At 41.2% G+C, this 20,652-nt stretch overlaps 1 protein-coding gene across 1 annotated transcript in view; it reads left to right on the top strand.

The window, feature by feature from the left end:
- Positions 1-20,652, top strand: part of LOC115075690 (alpha-tectorin-like) — a 62,220-nt gene that overhangs the window by 4,293 nt on the left and 37,275 nt on the right. The window contains exons 2-4 of the mRNA XM_029576323.1: positions 4,158-4,207; positions 15,837-15,866; positions 18,602-18,732. Of these exons, the coding sequence (XP_029432183.1) occupies positions 4,174-4,207; positions 15,837-15,866; positions 18,602-18,732 (195 nt within the window). The 5' untranslated portion in view covers positions 4,158-4,173. The remainder of the gene's footprint in view (positions 1-4,157; positions 4,208-15,836; positions 15,867-18,601; positions 18,733-20,652) is intronic.

Below are 20,652 nucleotides of genomic sequence, written 5' to 3'. Positions count from 1 at the left end.
GACATTTATTCAATTACCATTTCACAGGAGGACACTGCTTCTGATCCCATGACCTCCCAATTTTCCGAGGAGTCTCTTGTGAGGGACTTTGTCAAATGCTTTCTGAAAATCCAAATACACTGTATCAACTGGGTCACCATTATCTGCATGTTTATTTACACCTTCAACAGGTCTAGTAAATTGGTAAGGCAAGATTTCCCTCTCCCCCATGAAACCATGTCTATCCATGGGGGTCAGTGAGTTTGTGTTTTTAAGAAAGAGCTTCTACCATTTTGCACCATCAGGCTCATTGGTCAATAGTTTCTCAGATCACACCTGGAGCCAGAGGGAATTCTAAAAGTGGAACCTTAATTTCTGATGGCAAATTGCACTTACTGGGAAAGAGCACTTATTAATACTTGAGAAAAACATTTCCTGGCTATTTATAGTGTGCATTAGTTTTAAAGTTAGCATTTGACTGCAAAGTGTTAGAAATGTGTTTGTACTAGGAAAATAGATTTTGTGTTAATTCAGTGAGCTATTAAATATTAGCATTTGTTTTACAGTGTTAGAATTCTGTGTGTTCTGGGGAAAATAGACTTTGATTATTTATCCTAGCCCATCTTTTTTGCTCTTTGACCTCACTGACTCCTCAGAAGTGGAAAGTAGGGATGTGAATCGTTTTTTGACGATTTAAAATATCGTCTGATATATTTTAAATCGTCAAAAATCGTTAGAGCCGCGATATAATAACAATTCCCCGATTTATCGTCAAAAAATCGTAAATCGGGGGAAGGGGGAGGGCGGGAAAACCGGCACACTAAAACATCCCTAAAACCCACCCCGACCCTTTAAAATAAATCCCCCACCCTCCCGGCCGGCGCCATTTTGCGCAAAATGGCGCCGGCCGTACGGCAACACGATTCGACTGCAGGAGGTCGTTCCGGACCCCCGCTGGACTTTTGGCAAGTCTTGTGGGGGTCAGGAGGCCCCCCAAGCTGGCCAAAAGTCCTTGGGGGGTCCAGCGGGGGTCCGGGAGCGATCTCCTATGCTCCTGACGTCGCTGGACAAAAAACAAAATGGCGCCGGCGCTACCTTTGACCTGTCATATGACAAGGCAAAGGTAGCGCCGGCGCCATTTCTACAACGCACCCGGAGGTCCGAGAGTAAAAGATCACACCGGGACCCTTCCTCTGGACCCCAGATAATTTAAGGCATTTTGGGGGGGTTCGGGAGGGTGGGGGATTTATTTTAAAGGGTCGGGGTGGGTTTTAGGGATGTTTTAGTGTGCCGGTTTTCCCGCCCTCCCCCTTCCCCTCCTCCCCACTGGACCCCAGGTAATTTAAGGCATTTTGGGGGGTTCGGGAGGGTGGGGGATTTATTTTAAAGGGTCGGGGTGGGTTTAAGGGATGTTTTAGTGTGCCGGTTTTCGATTTACACGATATTTAAAAAACCCAAACTGCGACGATCCGATTCCCTCCCCCTCCCAGCCGAAATCGATCATTAAGACGATCGATCACACGATTCACATCTCTAGTGGAAAGGCTTGCTTTAAATCCTTCTTGTGAAAATGGGAGGTGGCCAATTTGGATTCCCTGAAATCCACAACACTTCACCCAATTTGGCTGAAATTATCAGGGAGCCTTCCCCAGGCAGGGGCCACGCCCCCAAACCCCACAAGCCTCATATGTTGGGTGCCATTTTTTTGTAGTTCCCATCTCAGGCAGATCTTGAGCTCGTAGACTCTATGGCCTCCCAAGGTTATCGCATAGGGGAGGGAAGCAAAACATTTCAAGGCCCTTAGGGTTTTCCTTCACTCTGGGGCTCTTCTGCACAACAGTGAAGCACTCTGAAAAACCACTCTCCACAGCAGAAGCTGTTGTTCAAAATAAAGTATTTACTGAAAATTGGTGGCAGAGAAACAAAAACCTAAAGCAGTACCTGGTTTAGAGCACCAATATGAACATCCACAGGTCTGGCCTCTCACTGTAACATAGAAACATAGAAATGACGGCAGAAAAAGACCAATCGGCCCAGCAAGCTCCCACACTTATTTTCCCATACTTATCTGTTTCACCGACCACCAAGTTCAGGGCCCTTGTTGGTAATTGTTTGATTCACATTTCCTGCCACCCCCTGCCATTGATGCAGAGAGTAATGTTGGAGTTGCATCAACAGTATGAAGGCTTAATTGTAACGGGTAGTAACCGCCACATCAAGCAAGTTACCCCAATGCTTGTTTACCCAGACTGCACAGATCCATGCCTTGTTGGATGTTGTGTGAATATGAATTGTCTTTTCTACATTTCCCCCTGCCGTTGAAGCAGGGAGCAACACTGTTTATGCATTCACAGTGACGTATCAGGCTTAATTGGTTTAGGGTAGTAACCGCCACAATAAGCAAGCTACCCCCACGCTTATTTGTTTACCCAGACTGTGTAGTTCAGTCCTTGTTGGTTGTTGTCTGAATGCAAATCCTCTTTTCCACTTTTCCCCTTGCCGTTGAAGCAGAGAGCAATGTTGGAACTGCATTAACCATGTGAAGGCTTATTAAGTAAGGGGTATATTTTCAAAAACAGCGCGTGTGCGAACAAAAGTACGCTGGATTTTATAAGATACGCGCCGCCGATAAAAAAAAATGCACGAACAAAATGCACGGAATCGGAACAGATTCCGGTTCCGATTCACATCTCTACTAGATTCACTTATTCATATTGTATATTTTATATTATTTTGTATTGGTATTGTATCTTATTTATTTTAAAATTTAATGAATGTAAAATTTGTAAACCACCTAGACTGACTATAGACAATGTAGAAAAACAGAGAAAATAAATAAATGAATAAATCCCATACTACTGATGCCAATAATAAGCAATGGCTATTCCCTAAGAGGGTCATTTTCCAAGCGGATTGCATGCAATAAGACATTTCGCGTGAGAAATATCCCTTATCGTGTGCGATACCAATATCAGGGTGGAGTCGGGGCGGCACCGGAACTGATGCCGCGAAGACTTCTCTGACAGCGAAAGGTATGCTGCGTTTTCGTTGCCAGTTTCGCACCGAATAACTACACCTTTTTTGGTGTAGTTATTTGGCGCGACACCGCACCGATCGCACCGTGGAGGTGTGATCGGTGCCGGCTATCGCAGGACTGCCCCCCTGTTTTGCCTTCCGGTCCCCATTACCACGGGATTCAAAGAGTCCGGCGGTATTAGTAAATCCAGCCCTAAGTCAACATAATTAATATCAGTTTATGGATTTCTCACCCAGGAACTTATGCAAACATTTTTTAAACTCAGCTACACTGACTGCCTTAACCACATTCTCTGGCAATGAATTTCAGAGCCTAATTGTGCATTGAGTGAAAATGAATTTTCTCCAATTTGTTTCAAATGTACTACTTACTGACTTCATGGAGGGTCCCTAGTCAGATTCACATTTTCCCATTCAAGTCCTGTCATTTATTTATTTTTAATTTTTATATACCGAAATTCCCGTATGAGATACAAATCAATCCGGTTTACATAGAACGGCAGATCGCCCGGGGCTTACTTACCCAACCAAGGCTTTTTACATAAAACAGTAAACACAATGAGACTCCAAAACTATACATATAACGATTAAACAGTGGGTCTCAAAATTGATTTTTTCTAGACCTGTACCATATTCCCCTTAACCGTCTTCTCCATGCTGAACAGCCCTAACCTCTTTAGCCTTTCCTCATAGGGGAGCCATTCTATGTCCTTTATCATTTTGGTCATCCTTCTCTGTATCTTCTCCAGTGCAACTATAAATGATTAATCAGCCATGAAACACGTAATCATTTTTGTTAGTGGTTAATTTGCTAGCTGATATAATAATCCACTAGAATAATCTATTGCTAGTTTAGAACACTATTATGATGTAGTTGTCTTTAATTAAGTTGATTTGATTAAGCCTTATCTTTTAAAGATTTTTGAAATTTTCCATGTTTTGTTTAACTTTGCCATAGAGACTTAAATTTTATCCCTTATCCCATCTTATTCAGCTATAAATGGATGAGAATATTAATTATAACAGAGTTCCTTCGTTTCTCAACTATTTTAAATGTTAATTTCCTTCACAGATTGAAATCCTGTTTAATGACACACGTTTAAATTATTGTTAATATGTATCTGTGTGTTTTTCAATTCTAGAATTACAGGGATAGAGATGAAGGCATGCAACACCTTCCTCCTGCTGCTGGGTAAGTATGAAGCATAAAGCTCTCTTGCTTCCATCACTGGACAGACAGGAAACAGAGAGTAGGATTAAATGGTCAATTTTCTCAGTGGAAAAGGGTAAACAGTGGAGTGCCTCAGGGATCTGTACTTGGACCGGTGCTTTTCAATATATTTATAAATGATCTGGAAAGGAATACAACGAGTGAGGTTATCAGATTTGCAGTTGATACAAAATTATTCAGAGTAGTTAAATCACAAGCAGACTGTGATACATTACAGGAGGACCTTGCAAGACTGGAAGATTGGGCATCCAAATGGCAGATGAAATTTAATGTGGACAAGTGCAAGGTGTTGCATAGGGAAAAATAACCCTTGCTGTAGTTACACGATGTTAGGTTCCATATTAGGAGCTACCATCCAGGAAAAAGATCTAGGCATCATAGTGGATAATACTTTAAAATCGTCAGCTCAGTGTGCTGCAGCAGTCAAAAAAGCAAATAGAATGTTAGGATTATTAGGAAGGGAATGGTTAATAGAACGGAAAATGTCATAATGCCTCTGTATCGCTCCATGGTGAGACCACACCTTGAATACTGTGTACAATTCTGGTCGCCGCAAGATATAGTTGCGATGGAGAAGGTACAGAGAAGGGCAACCAAAATGATAAAGGGGATGGAACAGCTCCCCATGAGGAAAGGCTGGAGGTTAGGGCTGTTCAGCTTGGAGAAGAGACGGCTGAGGGGGGATATGATAGAGGTCTTTAAGATCATGAGAGGTCTTGGATGAGTAGATGTGACTCGATTATCTACACTTTCGAATAATAGAAGGACTAGGGGGCATTCCATGAAGTTAGCAAGTAGCACATTTAAGATTAATTGGAGAAAATTATTTTTCACTCAACGCACAATAAAGCTCTGGAAATTTTTGCCAGAGGATGTGATTACTGAAGTTAGTGTAGCTGGGTTCAAAAAAGGTTTGGATAAGTTCTTGGAGCAGAAGTCCATTAACGGTTATTAATCAAGTTTACTTAGGGAATAGCCACTGCTATTAATTGCATCAGTAGCATGGGATCTTCTTAGTTTTTGGGTAATTGCCAGGTTCTTATGGCCTGGATTGGCCACTTTGGAAACAGGATGCTGGGCTTGATGGACCCTTGGTCTGACCCAGCATGGCAATTTCTTATGTTCTTATGTTAGAATGCATAGCGAGGCTCTCCACCTCTTCTAAAGGCGGTTTCGGCTCTCTCAGGTTGAACAGGGACACCAGGAAACAGTTCCATTTGCTCCAACAGTTTATAAAACTCGATACTGTTGCAATACATGAAAGGTAGAACCACAGAAACAATAAAAAAGAAAACAATACTTAACTCTGTTTAATTTCTAACTAAACAAAATAGTTTTTCTTCACTATCCAGAGTCAAGCTAGTTCAGTCACTTCTTCCCCATCACACCCTGCTTTTTGTGGAAGACACAAAAATTGGCAACAGAGTGGAAACTCCTGAGGGAGTAAACTGAATGAGATGATCAAAGAAAGCTGGAGGAGTGTATGAATGCTTAGCAATGAAGATTCAATGTTGGGAGGTCACGTGATGCAATGAGCCGGGGAAGCACACTTTCCTGAGGCTCCGGGTGCCTGCCTTCCATCCACCTGCATCCTCCTCAATACAACGGCTCTCCAGGACCTAAAATCCCCTGTCTGATAGCTTGGCTGTCCATCGTGCACTGTATGCAGCGATCTCCCACGACGATGGCATCCAAAATGGGGAAAAATGAAAAAAGTAGAGGACCCGAATCCAAGATGGCGGTTGTGACGGAAACGCCGCGGGACGAACCCATGGTAGGATTAACTTTAGCCACCATAGAAGAAGTAATCAGGGCAGCTTTAGATGAAAAGCTAGCTGGGGTGGTTAACCAGCTGGCAGAGGTTAAAAACGCTCTCTCAGACTTCCCTCCCCGATTAGAACAAGCTGAGGGTCGTATTACAGCTTTGGAGGAGGACCTCACAGCTGCTATCACTAGCAATGCAACACTGGGAAAATAAATTGCAGAACTGACAGAAAAAATAGATGAGCTCGAAAACAGGGCACGGCACTCAAACGTAAGGTTTATGGGATTCCCAGAAATTATCCAGGACAAAGAGCTTCCTGGTGTCCTGGAAGCATGGCTGCCAGCAGCACTCAATTTACCAGAGCCCCAGGGCAGCTTAAAAATAGAAAGAGCACATCGCCTAGGAATAAAAAAAGGGCGCTACGGATAAAGCCAGATTGGTGATAGCGAAAATATTAAACTATGCCCACAAAAGTGAGATCTGGGGGGCATACAGGAAAACAGCGGACATACAATATGAAGGCAGCAACTTCTGCATGTTTCAGGACTGTTCTATGAAAGTATCAGAGCAGCGCAGGGCATTCTCTAAAATCTGCACTGCACTATATCACAAAAAAATCAAATTCTCTTTACAATACCCAGCCAAGCTGAAAGTCTGGCAAGGAGAAAGCAGCTGCAGCTTGAGTCACCAGAAAAAGCAACAGAATTCCTGGAGGGTCTGGAGAACTGAATAAATACAAAAATTTGCTGCTACTGGGAGAGGAGGATAGCAAATAAAGGAACCTTGCTTACTGCGAACTTAAGAAAAGACAACATGTATTAGACTTTAAGCTTACAGAAGCCTCTAAAAACTAAAACTGGAAAATTCTATGTTGCTTCCTCTTTGAAAGAGGGAATGGATAACCATGAGGCTCAACCTTGACAAATTAACAATTACTCACAGCTGTATTTGGGGAAGGTTAAAAGACAAGAAAGCATGGCCTAACTACTCCAGGAGAAGGGGACAGCTCTATATATATCTATAAGCTGGACTGCCCCACACCAGCACGGAGAAAATAAAATGATTAACAGAGCAGACTGGCATCCTGGAATAGCCACAGGGGCTTATGCCGAGTACACACACAACAGATTCAAAACAACCAAGGCTTTAAAAAACAGATGGGAAGGGCTTGGCTGGGGGCCTATCCTGTTAAGAGATGGAACGAATCATATCCTTCACATTGTTACATGCCAATAGATGGATAAGATTATATCATGGAATGTCAATGGTTTGGGATCCCCTATCAAGAGGAAAATAAAGTACTCACACACCTGAAACACACTTACCACCCGCAGAAAGCCAGAAATTACAAAGAGACTGGGTAGGGTCTTGCATCTAGGCAGCAGCTGTAAACAGAAAGTCAGGGGTTGCTGTCCTTATAAACAAAAATATACATTTTCAGATATCCAAAATCATAGTTGACCCAGAGGGCAGATATATAATAGTCATTGGAGAATGGACCAATAAATGGGTTACAATCTGCAATGTGCACGCACCCAACAATTACTCACATTCTTTTCTTGAGAATATATGTAATCGCCTTCACACCCACATGCAAGGCAATTTGTTTTTGATGGGAGATTTTAATTATACCCATGACCCTACTGTTGACAAAAGCCATCCTCATAAAGCATTTAGCCAGAAAAATCATAAAGGAATAAGTTACCTATGTCATCATCTTAATGTCCTAGATGTGTGGTGCACCCTACACCCAGGAGAAAAAGGTTACATACATATTTCTAAATCCCATGCGTCACTATCCCGTATCGACTACATTCTTGTTTCAGAAACCTTCTTCTTCGGGATTACCGAAGCTACTATAGAACAGCAAGTTATATCGGACCATTCACCAATCTCCGTTACACTGCAACACGGACACACCAGCGACACCGCTCGTATCTGGCGATTTCCCAGCCTTCTTAAAGATGATGTTCACTTTCGGGCCTTTTTACAAACTAAATGGAAAGAATTCTCTCAGAATAACCAACAGCATATTACCACCCCCCAACTGTATTGGGAGAAATGGGGAAAGCTATTATCTGAGGAGATGATATATCCTATGTCCATGCCTGTAACAAACAGACTAACAAAGATATCATACATCTGGAACAGCTTCTGAAGCAGTCTAAGAAAAGCTTGATTCAAAACCCATCGGATATAACACACAATGAATATTACAGGATATTGTGTCAATTGAAACCTCTTCTCCAGACAAGAGCACAATATTTTATGCAAAAAGGGGAACAGCACCTGTTTCGCTCTGGAAACAAAGCTCGGAAACATGGAAAATTTAGTTCGATCAGCCAATAAAAAATCTTTTATAACAAGAATGAAAACAAATTCTGGAGATATAACTTCAAATTAAAAAAGAGATTAATGAGATTCTTAGACAATTTTATGAAAAACTATACACAGCTGATCCTGTAGTAGAGGAAGGAAGATAGGAATCCTTTTTTCAAGATATAAATATCCCCAAAATTACATCTTCACAAGCAAACTTCCTCAATCACCCCATTCAGTCCTTAGAAGTCGCACATGCCATAGCCACAACGCAAGCGAACAAATCACCAGGACCCGATGGCTTCTCATTCAACTTCTACAAAATTTTCATGCCCAACTAACTAGTCCACTAACAAATTTTTATTGGGATGGACTTAAGCATAAATTTCCCAAACACTTTAACCTTGCTCACATCACTACTCCCGAAGCCGGGTAAAGACCCCCTACTAGCACCTTTCTATCGCTCGATCTCACTACTTAATTGTGACTTAAAACGTTTAGCAAACATTTTAGCGGAACAACTTAATACTATTTTACTGTCACTAATATCATCCCATCAGGTGGGATTTGTTAAAGGAAGAAAGCCGAATGCCAATATACTCAAACTTATAACAGCCATGACCATTTGCCAATCACAGAAAATTCCAGCCTTAGCCATTGGGTTTGACTTTGAAAAGGCATTTGACTGGGTAGCTTGGCCTTATATGTTTTCTAATCTTCAAAGATTTGGTATAGGGGACGACTATCTACAGTATATTTCTCTGTTATATCATAACCCGATCTCATATTATGGCTAACGGATGCTTATCAGAGGATATTCACATCCAATGTGCAGTACGACAAGGCTGCCCCCTCTCACCCCTTTTATATATTCTTTCTATAGATCCTCTTTTAAGGAAAATAGACAGCGCTATGAGCATAAATGGACTTGGCGGCCCCTCTCACATATTCAAAACAGTGGCATTCGCTGATGATATTCTAGTGTTTGTCACTAACCCACTACAGTCACTCCCCGAAGTCATTCGCCTTCAAAACCAATTCAGAGAATTTTCGGGCTCAAAATTACCCAAGACAAATCAGAGGCAATAGATGTTACGGGCAGTTTACAAGCCAAATGGCCGGATATATTTCCCATACGATGGGTCACAAAAGATCTTAAATACTTGGGCATCAAAATACCCCTTCAAATAAAAGAGACTTATACAAAGCCAATATTCAACCATTACTATCCACCTCTATCAGCATGTTAACAAGATGGCAGGCCCTGCCTCTATCTCTAACCGGCCGCAAACAATTATTCAGAATGATTCTGTTACCTAAATGGATATATATCTTACAGATGATACCTCTCTGGCTAAAAAAAAAATCAAAAAAGTATTATAAGAGCCCTCAACCTATTCCTCTGGCAAGGAAAAAAAAGCTAGGCTTTCAATGGATATCCTTATGAGACCGGTGGAGAAGGGAGGAATGGGGTGCCCCAATCTATATATATATAACCTAGCCTGTAGTCTCAGATATATGAATGATTGGCTTTTCGTTACAACTACATATACACCCACCCAACACCTTATGGAATGGTTGGGAGTCTCATCACTAAACTCTCTTCTGCAACTTGACTATTCCTTGATTCCGGCACCAATAAAACAACACATGTTACTATCAACCTGTAGGAAAGCCTGGGCAGCTAAATGCACACAATTTCAACGGTCGTCGCGATTAACCCCACTGTTAACAATAATGGGACATCCCTTATTCTTACCCGGCTTAGAAACCGGTAGCTTTCAAAGATGGCATAAGAAAGGCCTAACCTACATATACCAAATGTTTGAACCAGTAACCGGTTGACCTTATGATTTTATGGACCTACAGAGAGACTTTGCCATCCTACCCTCTGACGCATGTGCATTTATGCAACTCAGACATTTTCTGTAAAGCCTAAATTTCACACCTCATGAAATCATCCAATCCCATAAAATTTTAAACTCCCTATTTGCAAAGCGCCCACATAAGACTACAATTTCCTAACTTTCTCTAGTACTGAAATCACAAGCTCCATCACAACAACTAGACGGAATCTATAAAAAATGGAAGGAGTGGCCTCTATTTACATTATCCCAGCCCCTCTTCCAAAAACTATTTTCTACCATATCAGAGATATCTGAAAATATCATCCTACGAGAGACCCAATATAAATTTCTATGGCAAATTTAATATCACTCTGCTACGCGCCCACCAGATGCGGATAAATTCTACAAATATGTGCACTAAGTGTGGCCTAGAAGTCGGCACTTTTTATTATTGTTTCTGGGATTGCACACATATAACTCAATTTTGGGACCAAATACGAATTATTTGTGCACAAATGCTGCAGACTACCCTACCTCTTCTACCAAATCTCTGGCTTTTTGGGGTATTTACTTCGCTGGACCAACATTTAACACCAACAGACAAACTGTTCCTTCAAAAAGCAGGTGTAGTGGGGAAAAGAATAATACTACATAACTGGCTAGGGACTCACAGTCCATCTTATGAACACTGGTTCATGAAAATGATTCACATCTGTTCCTTAGAACATGCAATAGCAAAAAATACCTCTGCAACAAAATATGCAACAACCACTCTTCTGTGGTCCAGATTTACCAACCAGATAGCGCCATCCACTGGTTCATCGCAACTGATATAGGATTTCAGTACACACAATTTATTTATTTATTTAAAAGTGTTTATATACCGCTTTTTAAAATAAAATTTTATCAAAATGGTTTACAATAGTTTAAAATAAGATAAAAAATAAAGTGCAAATTAAATTAAATAAAAATACATAAATTTAGTTAAATAGCTAGATAATTACTAGCTTAAAATAAAATTCTTAATTAAAAAATAAAACAACAATAATAATAATAGTAGTAGTAGCATGCCATGGTACAGAATAGGAAAAGTAAAAAGGCGAGAGGGGGAGGGAAGAGGTGATGAGTTATCAGATCTTTCTATGTTCTTTCTTTATATATTCTTTCTATTTCATATAAACATATAAAGATAAAGATCTTTATATGTTCTTTCTATTTAAACCCCTGCTTCTTTTCTCCGATCCAAGTTATTTTATTCCCTTGTTTTATTGTAACTGCATTCCTTAGCCTTCTCTTGTTTTATGTTTTTTACTACTATTATTATTATTATTTATTACTAAATGTTATTTTTTTGACTTTGTTCCCTATCCACTTGTTAATTGTAAACCGACATGATGCGATTTTTATCGCGAATGCCGGTATAGAAAAACTTAAAATAAATAAATAAAATAAATAAATCAGATAAATATATCCCAAAAAATGAAGAGAATGAAAAAAAGATTGAGTGAAAAATTAAGGGCTAGTTAAGAATGCAATGTATAGCCCATAGAGTAAAGGGGTCATTCCTTGATAATAGTCCATTATAACTTTATAACTCTATAATCTCATTCCCAAGATAAGTCTCATTAGTACCTGCTATGGTTCAGCATATGCTACGCCTAAAACAGACAACCACTGGCTTCCCTATGTTGGCATTCTCCATATGCGTTCTGGATGGCACATATACTATTGTATTATATTTTCATTTATCTTAATATGGGGATGAGTATACAAAACAATTCACAAATTGTTTGAGATACTATACAGGAATAGAAGAGAGGGGAAGGGGTAAAAGGGAGGGAACGTAAATGGAAGTTACACGGAAGTTTTAATGTAAAATTTAATGCGTACGTTCACTGTTATTAGCATGACAGATCCATACTTCTAACTTCAAGCTGCAATGACTGATATCTCCAGACAAGAAACATAACCACTCAATGGAGAGCACGCTGGTACAACCTTTGCATGGACTATGCAGAACTATTTAGACCGCTCTCACAGAAGACCTATATATCTCTATATCCCTATATCTCAGATATCATGGATTACTACTTCTACGGATATTAGGGATGTGCATTTGTTTTGAACAAATGCGCAATCCGCAATGTATAGGTCCCTATTCGTTGCATTCATGGATTCCCGAAATGTATGGCGAACCCCCACGAATGCAATGTATCATTAACAAATAAAACCCCCACCCTCCTAACATCCCCTAAGACTTGCCCACAGGCGCACGATGCAGTGCCTTGATGTACACTACAACTGGGACCACTGTATGTGCACAATTCCTAGTGATGCTGCTTCTTGTTTGAAAATACCAACTCACACTATCTCCCACCCACACCCTGCCTATGCCTGCAACTACCTACCCCAGGGGGGGTAAGATAAGCAGCAAAATGTCACTGCTACCAGCTTGTCTCAGTGGGAGAGACAGAGAGACCATCTGAGATCAATAAAAAAAAAGTGCAGAGTTCTAGATTTTTTGCATTGAATCTTAACCGGAAAGCATTCAACCACTCCTTTATCTTTCTTAGATCATTTCTGTAATGGCCCAGGAGTGGTTAAGGTCATTAGGTGGCTCTTTCTTAATTCCCACAGACAAACAGAAAATTTCTTCACACTGTATTTAACTGATTTTCACATTTATTGTCCCAGTAAACTGAATATACATAATAATCTAGAACTAATAAAAATTGCAATGCACATAAGAATAAGGTAAAATGTAAACAACGAAAAATAATACAAATGCATAGAAGATAAAATACAAGAAAGTATATACGAAGCTTGGAAGACGACAGGAACATGATCATCCAACGCCCTTCGGCCCAGTAGTGCTCGCAACAGACTGAAATGCTGAAGTTGCGGAGGGATCTTTGGCCCTATCACATAGGTTTATTGATTATTGCTACTCCATAATGAACACATATACGTTTTGCATTGGTCTTTGTATCTGAATATCAGTCAAGAGCATGGGGAGGGATGGGGGGGGGGGGGGGGGAAACCAGGTTTGAAAAGGGAGCAATTGTACTTCAATGGCGGAGGTGTCTTTATGTACAGAATTGTTTATTTGACGATTACCACTGTGGTGGATGTTCATGATGTTTTTTCAACTTACTGTTACTTTTGCTTCTAATAAATTACAAATGATAAAAAAAAAAAAAGGAATAAATAAATCAAACCCAGAGAATTTATATACAATATATTTAAAATGCAAAACTAAATGTGTTCACTTCCCTGAGGTTATCCCATGAATCTCAGCAGTGGAACAGTCAGAACTCTTAGGACTTCAGTGCTGGAACACCAGCATGTCATGAACGTCTTGCATTACCGCCAGTATTGAGGCATTGGTCTTATGAGGTGGTTTATATAGAATATCTCATTCTTTGTCTGATTTTTCCTGCCAATACCCAGCCATAAATCATGCTGTGTACCCTTTCCTTTCCCATGCAATCCAGCCCTAGAGCCGAAGGGCCCTGCCAGGTGTTGGCTCAAAAAGTCAGTGGAATGTGACCTATAGGTAGCTTAATAATGCAGATTTCCTAAGGACCTCAGAGATTCATTACCAGCTCACAAAATTTAGTGGTTTAGTTTTCCAGAGAACACAGAGTTTAGCAAGAAAGGGAAGCCAAAAGGCTTAAGAAATCACAAATATATATAATCATAATTTATACAGCTCAGTCAGTGGTTCAATTCTTTGGGGGGGCCTAACTGGCCCTGCTTGTACAGCAAAGTTATTCACATTGTCAGACCCTGTCTAATACAACTTCTCATTCTGTCTGTTCTCTCAGGGATGTCTACTTTGTTGTATATCTTAGTGTCATCTGCAAAAAGGCACATTTTTCCTTCTAATCCCTTTGAAGTATAGCTCAGAAAGGTATTGAATAGAGCTATTCCTGTAGGGCTGACTTATTGGCAAGTGCTGTGCACTGTCAAGTAGAAAGTCACTAGTTTGATCCATGTGTTGTGCCTTCTGCACTCTTGGTTGCCAAGACTGGTGAAGTGACAGCTTGGTGGAGGAGAGGGAATGTCATGCTAATAAATAAGGATGAAATTTGGTGGCCAGATTTAAATCATGATGCAGTGTTCTGGAAGGAGCCATGATGTATGGCTGCAGGCCTCAAGAATGGAGCCACAAATCAGCCCTGCTGGAGTGACAAGATAAGAAACGATGGGAGAGTGGGAAAAATATCCCCGGATAGTTATGAATGAAGACTCATGGCACCAGGATCCCAACACTGGTTCTAACTGAACTTTAAGAAAAAGGAGGAACTACAGGGCCTCTCCCAAAAAACAAACTGACTCCAAGAGCAATCCCTGAGATACAATAGTTACACCTTTCTTTCCATAGATTAGATTTTATTTATCAGTTTATAATCCAGTTCAGCATCTTGGGATCCACCTCCACACTGCTCAGACTATAAATGAGCCTCCAATATGGAACAATGAAAGCACAGAGGTAGCTCAAAGTTGGTTAACACAATGATGCATGGCCTGCAACACAAGCCTTAGAAAAAGCAGCTTAAGGAACTCAGAATTCACTTTCTGTAAAATAGAAGAGAAAGGGAAGATATGAGAGAAATGGTCCAATATCTTGCAGTCTCAAAGTATCAGAAGATAATCTTCAATAATGCTTGGGAACATGGTAGGTGAAAGAAAGGGAGGTGACTGGAGATTGAGTAGGATCTGAGGTGACACCATTTGTTACATAATAAAAAAGATTAACTGGCCCATCCAGTCTACCCAATTCTTCCTAGTCACTCTAGGATTTATCCCAGCTGCCAGTTATAAAGTGGACCACTCGGAAGATGTATTTCCTTATCCAATGCTGCTTTTCTTGTCTTCCTCCTTTCTACTCTACCATTATAGACCGATGAGCACAGAAGATCACTCACGTAATTCTGACAGAGCAGCTCCCCCTTCCCATGTCTAACCACAAAGTTTTGTAATGTTGGAATAACTGGGCATTGATGGGCCAAGCAGTTCTTTCTTTCCAGCAACTTCCCAGAAGCCAAACTGGTTGTTGCTGGCAGGTTGGTGATGGCTGGATATCATCCAACAAGGAAAGAACAAGGGGCAGAAAAAGGAAACACAACCTAATGACACCTCAAACCACAGAATAAGTAGATTGGTGCCAATAGGTTACAACTCCTGGGAAACAAATGGGGTCAGTTCCAGCAGATGGCCAGATACTATCTAGCAAGGCCATTGTGACCTAGGTGACTATTTCAGGCACCAGCCTGACTAGTTTTGGTAGCTTGTGTAAGATATGGTGTTGGTGTTTGGATGAAGTATCGAAACTTGTGTTCATTGACCCAGGTTAGCAAAGACAGACAACAAAAAACTGAGTTGGAAAAGTGTTGATAAACTATAAGCAGTCAAATGTCTATACCTGGCAGCTAGGATGTATTCTTAGAAGTGTAGACTAGAATAACTGGACATGCTGAATGAGCCAATTGGTTTTTATCTGCCATCATCTAGTATGTTCTGTGTTACTATGTTGTATGTTACGATCCATTTTCCTAGCCACAGTTTCAGTTACTCCCGATCGGGCCTCTGATAGACATGTATTATTCAAAGTTATAATTGAATCATTAATAGATATTTCCTCTCTGTATTTCAGCTGTATCAGCAGTGCATAGGAGTGCATCAGGTAATATTTCACTACCTTTAATCTCCTCATCAGGACTTGCTCCTCTGTTCTTGCAAAGTGCAATCTACAGCTTTCAAATTATCAGTTTGCCTGTTTCTTATCTCTGTTCCTTTATCTCTTTGTTGTTCTTATTATGAGCTTACTTTCTTTTAGTTCCTTATAATTGTATATATTTAACATGAAATGTACCACAGCTAAACATTTAGCTGGCTGGAGTTACAAAAAGGCATAAAAAAAAATCTTCAGCGTAACCTGTTCCCTAAGCATCCCTGGAAACACAGAATTTTGAATTACATTTCCTATGGTTCTCAACATGTGTCCTACTGTCTCTGAAGAGCACACTTCAGTCACTAATTCTCTCTACCCCAGTTTGGAGATACCACCACTCCCTAGCCTGAAAACACTTTCATTACTTCAGGCCTGAGAGAGCATCCCCAGCCTGAAGACGCAGCTATTTCCCCACTGTTGGACTCCTGATCCCCAAAGCAAATGAAGTTACCTATCATCTCCATTTCTTTCCACTGAAGAAAAGGTTGATCCTGTGTCTACTGAAGTGAAGGCCCAAGAACCATTTGGGGAAGAGAGAGAGACTGTCTTGGGTGATGGGAAGGGGAGGAAAGGCAGTAGTGAGGAGCGAAACCTAGAGGAGTATGTGGGGAAGGCATCAGGGAGATAGTGGCAGCACGTGAGTATTTGAGGTATATAGGGCTGTAAATTGCCTGGAAGTGAGGGGACACTCTATGATCAATGAACCTAAAGTCAATGTACTTGGATGAGAATGAGCCAGGGTCATTAATGCACAAGTACCACCGAATTAAAAACAATGTTTGCCATATAATACTAATCTAAGAGATAGCTGAGTGTCGGGGAGGGAGGGCAGAGGATGGAAGGGTGCGTATAAAAGCTCTGTACACTGCTGCCACTTCTTTACACTGACAGCTGAAAACTAACTCCCTCTCCCCTGCTGACCTGTCACCATGGCTCTTTGGTATGGGGGGAGCACAGGGTATCTACTTCTCTCCCCCTGTTCTATGCAGGAGAGAAAATTGGATGAATGGGGCTGGATTAGGGAGCTGAGACAGTGGATATTGCAGCTGTAACCCCCTCTTGCTTTCATAGTCCTTAATACAGAGATCACAGCAAAAGTCCCAGGACTAATCTTTCCGTCCTGGTCCTCTCATTCATCAGACTTTGGACCTGGTTCCACCTCACTTTCAGGTAATTTACGGCCATATATACCTCAAATACTCATGCGCTGCCACTATCTCCCTGACTCCTCTATGTTTTGCTCACCTATTTGTTTGTTTGGTGGCCAGAGAAAGGAGATGCAGGTGGCATTTTAGTGTAACATTTCTGCACAGAGAGCATGGGGATAACCAAAAATAGTAGTTACAAACCTGAATACCTTGATAAACCTTTCTTGTTTGCCTTTATCTGCCGTCATGTTCAATCTTATTATCAGGCCGATACAGTACAGTGCATTTGGACGCGCGTTTGACACGCTAGCTATACCCCTTATTCAGTATGGGATAATAGAGCGTCGAAAACACGGATCCAACTCCCACGAACCTAATAGCACCCGTAACATGCAAATGCATGTTGATGGCCCTATTAGTCATTCCCACGCGATACAGAAAGCAAAATGTGCAGCCAAGCCGCACATTTTACTTTCAGAAATTAGCGCCGACCCAAAGGTTGGCGTTAATTTCTGCCGGCGCCAGGGAAGTGCACAGAAAAGCAGTAAAAACTGCTTTTCTGTGCACCCTCCGATTTAATATCATGGCGATATTAAGTCGGAGGTCCCGAAAGTTAAAAAAAAGTTAAAAATAAAAAAAAAAAAAAAAAATTAAAATGGGCCCGCGGCTTGAAAACCGGATGCTCAGTTTTGCCGGCATCCGGTTTCCGAACCCGTGGCTGTCAGCGGACTCTAGAACCGACGCCGGTAAAATTGAGCGTCGGATGTCAAACTCGCTGACAGCCGCCGCTCCTGTCAAAAAGGAGGAGTTAGGGACGCAGTAGTGTCCCTAGTGCCTCTTTTTACTGCGGGCCCTAATTTAAATAAATTAACTTACTGAATTGCGTGTACAGGAGAGCGGGCGCTCGCCCGCTCTCCCGCAATTTTTACTGTATCGGCCCATATGTTAGGAAAAAGCTGGGGCTGCGGGGCAGTTACACACAAGGTCATCACACAGGGCCACTTTAAAGTGCGGCCTGAATGGGAGGAGAAGGCTCGATCCTACCCCCAGCTTCTGAAAGAGCTCTGTGGTAGGGGGGTGGGGAGAAGGGACGCCTCAGGAATGTGCCCCTTCACCATAGGTATGGGAAAGTTGGGGTAGGGGGAAAGGACCACCTTCTGGCAGGTTGGGGGGGTGTGTGGAAGTTACATATTGGTCTGGAGGTTAAATATTATTGACGTAACTCCATGGTATGGAACGTGCATTGTACTGCTGTTGTCAGTGTCGAAACATTACATGTGGAAATTGCGCCAGTGTTACAAGAGGGCATAATGATGGGTTTTAATGCACTTCAGTAACTGGGCCCATGAGCGTGATATCACTTCATACAAAATGGCATCGGTTCACTTCTCCAGAATGAGGCTTCTTTAGGCTGGGCAGAATGCTTTGCATGGACTAAGTGGGATATTTAGACTCTTTTAAGCTTGCAAGGGTCAAAACTGAATTGACATCAGTTCAAGGTTCAGGATAATGTTCGCCTCTTTCCTGTTTTTCCCTTAGAATCTCTCATGTACCCTTACGGACCTGAAGCAGGGGACCGGGTGACTCCTGTTAAAGATGACGGGGCATCGGATGAAATCCCAATCTCACAAAAGTTTACTTTTTTTAACAAGGATTATAACTCTGTTTTTGTGAGTATCATCCTCACAATACAATATTAACACATTCGTTTTCTATTACACATATCCTCAGACCCCTCACTGAGGAGAGAAGCACATTATCAGGGCCATACACTGCATAGAGAAAATAAATGTACAGGATTTCCTCATCTTAAGGCATTTCAAGGTACAGCATTTCTGAATTAACCTCCATTATCCAACTCACAAACCTTGTTTTAACTGTAAGACAATTGAGTATTTCCAAACAGGCACTTCCTCTCCTCAAACTAGTGTCAATACAATCTCCTATAGGCAAGCCGGGGAACGTTTCCAAGTTGTTTTAGTGAAAATAGAATACTGTGCCCTGGGCTGGAACCAATCCCTCCCTTATAACTTGCAAACATTTTGACTTAAAACCTAGTTTTCGGGAATCAATTGCTCTTAAGTTTGAGGATAGAGCAGGAAACAGAGAAACAGGAAACATGCAACAGATATAGGCTGCAAGGTCAATCATAGCAGTTCATTTTCCTTCTTTTTGAAATATGAAAGATCCCAACTAATCTCAAGCTTTCCCATCGCTTCTGTGCTTTCTTGTTACTGTTTTTGTCCCTGGGAAGCTGTGTCATGCATCCACCACACTTTCTGTTAAGAAACATTTCCTTATGCTGCCCCTGAACTCACCCCCTTCGAGTCTCTTGTTCTAGAGCTTCCTTTCCAATGAGTCTCTTGTTCTAGAGCTTCCTTTCCAATGAGTCTCTTGTTCTAGAGCTTCCTTTCAGTCTCTTGTTCTAGAGCTTCCTTTCCAATGAGTCTCTTGTTCTAGAGCTTCCTTTCCAATGATGCATGCTACTTGGGCACTACTTATACTTGTGAGGTGTTTGAGTGCCTCTATTATATTCCCACTTTTTTCTAGGTTATACATAATCATGATGCAGACTCTGCATCTATCATATATCCCTGTAAGTACTGAGCTAATGCCTCAGCATATTGTTATGGAGCATTCTGAACCAGTACATGATATTAGGGGTACTATGCCTGTCAGGGCATTTTATGGCATTAAAGTTCTCAGGCACTTTTTGGAAGAAGAGTGATGTTAATTCAGGCAACATGGCTGCATTTCAAATGAAGTTTCATAATCTGAGAGCTTTATATTCCCCTGTTGTAATAGTGGAATAAAACTGAAAAGCTTTTTCTTTGATATTTAAATATAGATCTCAAGGAAATATATTTCCTTGCTCAAGTTCTGTGCAATACTTTACACAAAAATATTGTACAAATTCAGTAATAAGAGTAGCAAATCTGCCAATCTAGCCCATAGTTAGTAACTGCATTCACAATATCAGTTACTGTCCAGCCTCAGCCACAGCGCCAGTAATATTAGATCTTGCAGTGCTCAGCCGTTCTCAACCATAAGACCTGCCATACTGGGTCAGATCACAGGTCCATCAAGCCCAGCATCCTGTATCAAACAGTGGCCAATCCAGGTCACAGGTACCAGGCAGGATCCCGTTGTAACGCCCTATAACCACGTACTTTACACAGTGTTCCTGATTCCAGGACCCACCTGGCAAGAGCCCTACTTGGGCAGACTCTGTCAGTCCTTGTATTCCTGATATCTGATGCCTCCACTAGAAAGAAGGTGTTAGTGGGTGGGATTTCCCTCCCTTCACTCCAGGAAATAAATGGGACTGTGAACGGGGCAGGCAGTATGTAAAAATATATATGTTTATTAGACTCTATGATTCTTTACATTTCTATATGCCTATGTACATTGCTAACAGGATATCAAGCAGCACACTTATCTACTTGTGGTTATTAGTCTCTGACTATGCAACTACATACATTTCTTCAAGATAACAAAACCGTTTAACATTTAGCTGATCCCCACAGAATCTCAGTATATAGGAGTCACCTCTTGTAGTCCCATTTAAGTATTGTAATCCTTCCCTCTTT

Source organism: Rhinatrema bivittatum, chromosome 14 (genome assembly GCF_901001135.1).
Source record: "Rhinatrema bivittatum chromosome 14, aRhiBiv1.1, whole genome shotgun sequence".
In the NCBI taxonomy this organism is placed as follows: Eukaryota; Metazoa; Chordata; class Amphibia; order Gymnophiona; family Rhinatrematidae; genus Rhinatrema; species Rhinatrema bivittatum.
Note: the sequence above shows the minus strand (reverse complement) of the source record. Positions and strands in the feature narration are given on the sequence as shown.